This window comes from Gekko japonicus, unplaced genomic scaffold, assembly GCF_001447785.1.
Source record: "Gekko japonicus isolate JY-2015 unplaced genomic scaffold, Gekko_japonicus_V1.1 scaffold4782, whole genome shotgun sequence".
In the NCBI taxonomy this organism is placed as follows: domain Eukaryota; kingdom Metazoa; phylum Chordata; class Lepidosauria; order Squamata; family Gekkonidae; genus Gekko; species Gekko japonicus.
The window spans coordinates 30,359-39,920 of record NW_015171034.1 but is presented as its reverse complement, the minus strand read 5'-3'; the positions used below and the strand labels follow the sequence as shown (position 1 = coordinate 39,920).

General features: G+C 51.9%; 1 protein-coding gene across 1 annotated transcript in view; it reads left to right on the top strand.

Moving 5' to 3' along the window:
* Positions 1-9,562, top strand: part of MEGF8 (multiple EGF-like-domains 8) — a gene marked incomplete at its 5' end in the record, with an annotated part of 69,628 nt that overhangs the window by 32,405 nt on the left and 27,661 nt on the right. Inside the window, 7 exon segments of the mRNA XM_015419040.1 lie at positions 1,219-1,351; positions 2,957-3,171; positions 3,685-3,795; positions 4,779-4,897; positions 5,005-5,209; positions 8,071-8,242; positions 8,368-8,531. Coding sequence (XP_015274526.1) covers positions 1,219-1,351; positions 2,957-3,171; positions 3,685-3,795; positions 4,779-4,897; positions 5,005-5,209; positions 8,071-8,242; positions 8,368-8,531 — 1,119 coding nt within the window.

Sequence of the window (9,562 nt, the reverse complement as noted above, 5' to 3'; positions counted from 1 at the left end):
CCCGCATCGTCCTCCCGCCCGGTGAAGTGGCCGAGAAAGCGCATGGCCCGCCACCGGAGGGTTACCTGGAACTTTTGATTAAATTAGCTGCCGGCCCCCCCCATGGCCCCCTCCCCCAAAAGTCCCTAGCTACGGGGCTGTGTGGTCCCTCTGGGGATGGAGAGTAGCCTAGAAACGGGAGGATAGTTTTCCTGCTTCCGGTTTTACAAACGACACAGGAGTTCCGGGTGGGGAAGGGGGCGTGGGCTTCCTTCCGTCTTCCCCCTAAATTGGCTCCAGGGTTGCCAACCTCCAGGAGGGGCCTGGGGTTCTCCCAGAGTTACCGCTCTGATCTCCAGGCTACAGTCCCAGAGTTACAGCTCTGATCTCGAGACTACAGAGATCAGTTCCCCTAGAGAACACGGCAGCTTTGGGGGTGCTCAGAAGAGATGGGATGCCAACTCTGAATGTCCAGGGATTTCCCAGTCTGGAGTTGGCAACTATCCCCACCTCCCAAATATCCCATGCCTATTGAAGTCTGCCCCCCCCCCTGATAAAAATGCGATAGCCAGGAATTTTGAAATCCGTTTCCCACTTCTATGTCATTCATATCTCACGATTTTGTCCCTCCCACAAAAGACTAGTAAGAGAATGGATAGGAGCCCCCCCCTTCCCTCCCCCGGTTATGTAACAGACGTTAACCTTTCTGCTTCCGTCACGAGCTGAACCGGTTTTTACAGTTTGCAGCCCCCCCTACTGAAGCATTCAGTAATAAAAAATGAATATATACACATGTCCGAGAGCCAGTTCAGTGTAGAGGTTAATCTGGGAGAGCATGGTTTGATTCCCCCTTCCTCCACATGCAGCTGCTGGTGTGACCTTGGGTCAGTCACAAGTTCTCTCGGAGCTGTTCTCTCAAGGGCCATCCTTGAAAGAGCTCTCTCGGCCCCGCCTACCTCACAGGGTGTCTGTTGTGGGGAGGGGAAGGGAACGGGGTTTGTAAGCCGCTCTGAGACGCCTTCGGGAACTGAAGGGCAGGGTATAAATCCAATCTCTTCTATTATTCTCTATATCAGCTTTTAAAAAAACGTAACAGGGTTCGCCATGAGTCAGCAGTGCCTAGATGCCCCTTTCCACCGCCCATGGAGAGGGGAGGTCAGGTCTGATTTTTCAAACAACCACAGAGTTCCTTTTTAAGGACAAGAATTCTAAGCCCCCACTCTTCACCCATCTTCCTAGACCAGTTACGTCTATGCCTTCGACGGTCTGCCTGACTTCCTGAACACGGGCCTGATCCAGTTGGACCGCACGCTGATCGGGGCGTTCTGTGGCCAGGGCCGTCCCCGACCCGTCATGGTGGAAGCTCTCTCGGGTAAGCCAAGCCTGGCGGAGGAAGGGTGGCGAAGGGAGGACGGCGAGAATCCCCATGGGCAACCAGCACTCAGTAGAGTTGCTGGGCTAGATCAGGGCCCCCTCCTGTGGTTAGTGGTTAAGGGCAGCCGACTCTAATCTGGGAGAACTGGGTTTGATTCCCCGCTCCTCCACATGCAGCCAGCTGGGTGACCTTGGGTCAGTCACAAGTTCTCTCAGAGCTGTTCTCTGAAGAGCAGTTTCTCTCGGAGCTCTCTCGGCCCCACCTACCTCACAGGGTGTCTGTTGTGGGGAGGGGAAGGGGAAAGGAGACTGTAAGGCGCTCTGAGACGCCACGTGAAGAACGGGGTACAAATCCAACAATTCTGTATCTTGACTGTGGCCGGTCAGATGTCTGGGATGGGAGGCGTTAGGTGAGGAGCGGCTTCCCTCCTCTGGTGGCGAGAGACATCTGGGACTGTGCAGAATTTGAGCCCAGAATCCCCAGCATGCGTAGTGGATAGAGGGTCAGACTAGGGCTCTGGTCAGCCCAGGTTCGAATCCCCACTTCTCCCACGGAAGCTCACCAGGCAACTTTGGGCCTGTTCCAAACACTCAGCCCAACCTACCTCGCAGGGTTCTCGTTGTGAGAAAACGGAGGGGAGAGAGACATTTGAAGCTGCATGCAAGTGCCTTGTTTTATATATAATGTACTTTATTAAATTTTTAGGGTACACACGGACAGAGAAGGAAAGGAATCAAAAGTAATGTCTTCTTGCTTATAAATCTTCTCTACTTATCATTTCATATTACCAGGGCTTTTTTGGTAGAAAAAGCCCAGCAGGAACTCATTAGCATAATAGGCCATACCAAAGAGCAGGAACTCATTAGCCTATTAGGCCACACCCCTGACAGCACAGCTCATCAGCATATTAGGCCACACCCCCGTGTTACCAGAAGTGTGGCCATCCAGCCACACCCACCTTTTGCTTCTTATTCTGTTGACCTTGTTTGTTGTCAAAACCCAGGGCCTTTTTTTGGAGCAGGAACTCCTTTGCATGTTAGGCCACACACCCCTAATGTAGCCAATCCTAATGAGTTCCTGCTGTTGGGCGTGGCCTATTATGCTAATGAGTTCCTGCTGGGTGTGGCCAACTTGGGAGCCAGCCGGAACTCCGTTCCTGTGTGTTCCTGCCCAAAAGTAGCCCTGCATATTACAGAAGGATAGACTGTGAAATTTTAAAACTTCATAAAGGCGTCTTCATACTATATTATCAAAAAGGTCACGACTTTACATTTCTTCCTTATCCAGTCGTAAAAAGGGAGTCCATAGTCCGACGAAATCGTCTTCCATTTGCCCTTTTAGCATCAAAGCCAATTTATCCATTTCCGCACTTGCCATAGTCTTCACTACTAGGTCTTGTTCAGAAGGTATTGTTGGAAGTTTCCAAAAAAGTTGCAGTAAATGCACGCAAGTGCCTCATGCCAACTGCACGGGGGACAAGGACGTCTTTGTGCTGCACAAGTCCTCCTTGAGAGAGAGGGACCCGTTCGAGGCCACCCGCATAGCACGGCTCCACCGCAGTAGTTTCTCTCCTTGATTCTCTGCTGGGCCCCGTCTCCGCAGGCCTCCTCGTCATCTACTACGAGGCCAACTCCAGCGAGTCTTCGGGCTTCAACGCCACCTACACGGTCCACCGCTGCCGGCCGAACTGCCACGCCAACCAGGAGTGCCAGGAAGGGCGTTGCGTCTGCAAGGGCAGCTTCACGGGGCCCAACTGCCAGATCCAGGTCTGCCCGGGCAACTGCAGCGCCCACGCCAGGCAAGGGGTCTGCAACAGGGTGAGTGATCCCCAGGGGAGGGGGGGCAGGTTTTCGGTCAGGGGAAGAAGGCGGCTCAGGGAGAACCGCTGAGCTCTCGGACGCCACTCTGGAATGCCTGTGCTAGATCAGCCAATGGGAAGAGAGGAGAGAGGGGCGTTCCGGGTGAGGTCGACAGTTGCCAGGCAGATCCAGAGTGTTCTCCTTTCTTTGGTACTCAAATGGCTTTTTCCCCCCACTGTTGGTGCACAAAATCTACAGCTGTCGCAGAGGGTCACGTCACTCAGGGCTCCTTACAAAAGATGAACAGACTGTGTTCGGGCCGCAGTGTTCATGGGGACAGATCTGGTTGCGGGAGGGGGCCTTGGGTAGTTTCCAGAGGACGACGGGAGCCCACTGACCCCGGAGACATTTTCAACCCAGACTAGATGCATCCATAGCAGCCTCTGCAGGCCGGTCCAGAGCAACGCTGGCGCAGAAGGGATCCTGATTCCCCCTCCCGTGTCTCTCCCGTCTCTCCGCCCCTCTCTCCAGAGCCTGGCGTTGTGCGTCTGCAGCGAGGGGTTTGCCGGGGCGGACTGCTCCATCCCACTGGATGCTGGCAAGATCGTCTGGGAGACCCTGATCGACACCCAGCTGACGGCGGTGAGTGACGCCCCTCTCCCGGGCCCACCCAAGCAGAGGCCGGGCGTAACCTCCTGCATGGCAGCTTCTGGGTTATCCTCTGCATGAGAGATTAGAGAGCAGACTTGTATGTGAGCGGGGGAATGTTTGGGGGTTGATTCCCCCCCCTCCCCGGAGAATGCTTACATGAATCTTAACTGTCCTCAACCTTTTTGAGCCTGGGGGCACCTTTGGAATCCTGACAGGGTGTGGTGAGCACAGCCCCAAAATGGCTGCCCCAGGAGGCGGAGCCAGTCACGGAATGGCTGCCTCAGGTTTCCTTCATTCCCACAGCGCAGATCCTGGTGCCGTGGTGGCAGCTGCCGCCAAAGCAACAGTTTAGGAAACCTGCACAGCCAATCAAATCTCCAGTGGCTGATAGAGAGTCATAGAGTTGGAAGGGACCACCAAAGTCCTCTAGTCTAACCCTCTGCACAATGCAGGAAATTCACAAATACCTCCCGCAAACACCCCCAGTGACCCCCTGTTCCACGCCCAGAAGATGACAAAAAACCTCCAGGATCTCCAGCCAAACTGGCCTGGAGAAAAATTGCTTCCTGACCCCCAAAGGGGCGACCGGCATTTCCCTGGGCGTGTAAGGAAGGGCCACGAGACCTAAGCACCGAGGCAACTCTTCCTGCCCTCCCTCTCGTCATCTGCCTCAGTTCAGAGAATCAGCATTGCCGTCCGATGGCCATCTAGCCTGTGTTTGAAAACCTCCAAGAAAGGAGAGCCCACCACCTGCTGAGGAAGCCTGTTCCACTTTCCGCTCTGTCAGGAAGTTCTTCCTAAGGTTTGGCTGAAAACTCTTGATATGAAACCTTGCTGGGCAAAAGCCCCACCTGGCAGTGCCCATTTTCTGAAAACACTTGGCAGGCACCAAGAAAGGTGTTGGCGGGTGCCCAGGTGCCCACGGGGGGCACGTTGGGGATCCCTGTTCTGTTATCTGACTCCTCCTTCTCCAGGACACAGCCAGCCGGTTCCTGCATCGTTTGGGTCACACCATGGTGGAGGGGCCGGATTCCACGCTTTGGATGTTTGGGGGCATGTCGCTGCGAGAGGGGATGTTGGGTAACGTGTACAGGTAAAGATGCAGGGGCACGCTTTTCCCCAGAGGAGACCAGTTCCCCGGACACCTCCCCTCCCCCTTTGCTTTCCTCTGTGACAGCAGAGGCTACCATCTCTCCGCAGATACTCCATCGCCGAACGCCGCTGGACTCAGATGCTGGCCGGCACAGAGGACAGGGGCCCGGGGCCCAATCCTCGCTACTTCCACGCCGCCGCCTACATCCCCTCCTGCAAAGCCATGTACGTGCTCGGCGGGCTGACCGCGGAGGGGGTGGCCAGCGATTTCTGGTTGCTGAACCTCACCACCTTGCAGTGGAGACTCGTGCAGGTAACTGCCTCGCTCAGACCGTTGACGGGTCTCTGTTAACTTCGGACCCCGAGCCCACTGGATCTGACCAATCGTTGAGCTGGCCAGGTGTTTCTGGGAGCGTGTAACCATTTGGGAGACCGACAACCTGTATTGTCTGCATGGGGGTAATAGAGCCATGTGCATTCTCTGTGGCAGCTCCTGTGTTATGGGACAGTCTGCCTATCAGGCTTTCAGGAGGGCCCCCACACTTCTGTCGCTAAGAAGAAGAAGAGATTGGATTTATACACCGCCTTTCACTACCCAAAGGAGTCTCAGAGCGGTTTACAATCTCCTTTCCCTTCCCCTCCCCACAACAGACACCCTGTGAGGTAGGTGGGACTGAGAGAGCTCTTTCGAGGACTGCCCTTGAGAGAACAGCTCTGAGACAACTTGTGACTGACCCAAGGTCACACCAGCAGCTGCATGTGGAGGAGTGGGGAATACGAACATAAAGAGAAGCCAATGTTGGATCAGGCCAGTGGTCCATCCAGTCCAACACTCTGTCACACAGTGGCCAAAAATACCAGGTGCCCTCAGGAGGTCCAGCAGTGGGGCCAGGGCACTAGGAGCCCTCACACTATTGACCCCCCCCCCCCGCCACCAAAAGACCGCCTTGCCCCGGAGTCCCTATCTATACCAGTCCCTATCTATATCAAACCCAGTTCTCCCAGATTAGAGTCCGCCACTCTTAACCACTACACCAACCTGGCTCTAAGCAAAAAGTCCCAAAGAGAATTCTTCTGGTGGACATTCTTGTAGAGGGATCAGCTCAGGAGGGGACCTCTGTTAGGGACAAAATGTTTTGTTTCCCTACTTCTTCAACCCCAGCCCCATGGCACGATGTTGTTTTACCAGGAACCTTTGCTTTCAGACTCAGATGTTGTTATCATCATTCATAACCCAGCGTGTTGTAATGGTAAAGGGTCTCGGACTAGTATCTGGGAGACCCAGGTTCGAATCCGCACTCATGCCATGGAACCTTGCTGGGTGATCTCGGGCCAGTTATACTGTCTCAGTCTAACCTGCCTCACAGGGTTGTTGTGAGGACAAAAATGGAGGACAGGGGAATGATGTGAGCCACTTAGTCCTCACGGGGGAGAAAGGCAGCGTATAAATGTATAAAGCCAGTTTGGTGTAGTGGTTAAGAGCGGCGGACTCTAATCTGGGAGAACCGGGTTTGATTCCCCCACTTCTCCTCCACTTGTACCTGCTGGATGATCTTGGGCAAGCCATAGTTCCATCAGAGCTGTTCTTGAAAAAGAGCAGTTTCTGTCAGAGCTCTCTCAGCCCCGCCTACCTCACAGGGTGTCTGTTGTGGGGAGGGGAAGGGAAAAGGAGTTTGTAAGCCGCTCTGAGACTCCTTTGGGTAGTGACGGGCAGGGTATAAATCCAATTTCTTCTTCTTCTAAAATAAAAACAAAAACCCACTGTCTGATTGAATGAATAGCTTTGTTTTACTAGGACTCTTTGCTGTTAAATTTAAATGTTCAAACGTTCTCACATTTTGTGAATCAGCTTCCTGTTTGTCTGAAGAGTTCTGTCGTGCTTGTATTCTGCCTCGTGTCCCAGAGAGAAATAATTTTTTTTAAAAAAATCATAACAACGGGGCCAGTCTACAAGAATGAAAATGTTTACAGGTATCCAAAAATAGGTCTGTGCTTAACTGTTGCCTATTTTTAGAAAAAAATTCCTTTCTGTTTGCGAGTTTGATTTATAACAAAAAATAATTAAAAATATTTTTTTAAATAGTGCCAATGAGAAAGGCAGGCTACAAATGAAAATAAATGAATAAATGATTGATCTAATATACAAAGAAAAAGAATAGCTTTACTGTTATTTGTAGCCAAAACGACAATAGCATCAAAATGGAAATCAGAAAGTAAACCAACATTGAACTTATGGTATAAGAAGTTATGGGATTTATACATAATGGAAAAATATCAGACATATTGAAATCAACCAAATCTAGTGGCGGGTATAAAATCAATGAAATAAACAAATGTAGTGAACTGCTCCAAAGTACATCATTAACAAGAAGTACAGCAGACATGGGACTAGTGAATGCCAGGAGGGTATCATTAGCATAAAGCAAAATTTTATATTCTTTACCAGCAGCTCTGAAGCTGATCATGCTGATTGTGCTCGTTATGTTGGACTGCATGTGTCAAAGGCTTCAAGGCCACATCAAAGAGGGGAGGAAAGAATGGGCAGATATGCCTAGTTCCTTTGCACAGAGAGAATAGCTCTGTTACCTGCTATCCCAGTGGAGGTGCACTATAAAAGAGTTTAATCCAGGGCTATTTTTGGGCAGGAACGCACAGGAACGGAGTTCCGGCTGGCTCCCGAGTTGGCCACGCCCAGCAGGAACTCATTAGCATAATAGGCCACACCCAACAGCAGAAACTCATTAGGATTGGCTACATTAGGGGTGTGTGGCCTAACATGCAAAGGAGTTCCTGCTTCAAAAAAGGCCCTGGGTTTTGACAACAAACAAGGTAAACAGAAAAACAAGCAAAAGATGGGTGTGGCTGGATAACCACACTTCTGCAGGAATGTGGCCTAATATGCTAATGAGTTTCTGGTGTTGGGTGTGGCCTATTATGCTAATGGGTTCCTGCTGGGCTCTTTCTACAAAAGGAGCCCTGTAAATAAATGAACCTGATCGGAGATGTAGGGGTGACAGTGGTAAGTTATCGTTTGATGCCCAGTTCTTTCTGCTCACTCTAAAGAAGCACAGAGTACCAGGCAGGCAGAGAGAAGGGGGCCGACCCCTCAGTCAATTCCTCACCCCGCTTATCTGGGTCCTGACAATCACTTTCTTGTTGTTCTTATCGCCTCAGGACCCCCTGATCCCAGCCGTGGCGGGACACACGCTCACAGCCCGGCAGGGGTCTTCTTTGCTCCTGATCGGTGGCTATTCTCCGGAGAACGGCTTCAACAAGAAACTGCTGGAATATAACGTGGCGTTGGAGAGCTGGCATGCCGGGAACCAGGCTGGGACGCCCCCAACAGGTAGCGCATCCACGAACCCCAAGTGTGGCGCTCTGGGGGTAACCGGGGGTTGGGGTCGCAGAAGGGAACCTTGAAGTATAACCCCTTAGAGAGCTAAGTATTTCTTGCTGCTGTTTCCACTTGAGGTCTGTACGGGCACTCGGCGGTCTACCACGAAGGCACCGATGCCATCTACGTCTTCGGCGGCCACCGCTTCCATGTGGAGATGGTTTCAGCGTCCCCGGAGCTCTATAGCCTTTATTACCCCAACCTGACTTGGAGCCTCCTGGCCCCCTCGCAGGGGCCAAAGGTGAGAATCTGGCGGGGGCTGAGGTCAGACTCGGGCTTGCCAGGTTTCTGGTGGGACACTTCCAGACCCCCGTTTTTTCGTTACCACTGCCGCTCAGCTTAGCAGCAGGGGGAAAAGGGGGGGGGTTTATTGGCAGCATGGTGTATGGGGTAGGATTTGGGAGACCCAGGTTTGAATTCTGACTTGTGCCACGGAAGCTCACTGGGTCAGTCACACCCTCTCAGCCTAACCTACCTCACAGAGTCGTTGTGAGCTTAAAACGGAGGAGAGGAGAATGACATGAGCCGCTTTGGGTCTTCGTTGGGAAGAAAAGCGGGATGTAAATAAAATCAATGAAATAAACAAATGTATAAATAAAACTCCAGTGTCGTGACATCACTTCCAGCTAGGGGTGTGCAACAATTTTTATATTTTTTTTGGTATTTTTCGGGTTCAGATGTACTGAACCTGAAAAATTTCAGGTTTTGTTGATATTCCCGAATCCCAGTGTGTGTGTGTGTGTGTGTGTGTGTGTGTGTGTGTGTGTGTGTGTGTGTGTACACACACACATACACACACACACACACACACACACACACACCTTCGGCCACATTATCTACAGGGTGGTGACTGCCTACCAGCACCCCGGGCTAGTTGTCATCCGGCTTCCTTCCGCGGCTTCAAATATTGGCGTCCTGGTGCCCTTCCTGGAGCTGATCTTTCCCGAGCAGCTGGGGTTCAGGAAGTATCGGAATCTTGTTTATAGATAGCAAGATACGTCAGGTTCTACTCCGCAGGGAGGCGTACTGGATTTTCAAACTTAACACTTGTTATCCATCAGGTCTAAATGCATCTCTGGATTTTGAGGATCACGAAACTGCGGAGGAAATCGGGCGAAGCCGCGGGTCAAATGCAGCCCCGCGGCTTCGGGTGTGAAATTGACCAATAGTATCGGGGCAAACGACGGCGCAACATCGAGGCGGCTCTAGTGCGAAATCAGCCTAAGACTATTATGATATATGAAACAAGAAATGCCAGATGTTCAAACTGGG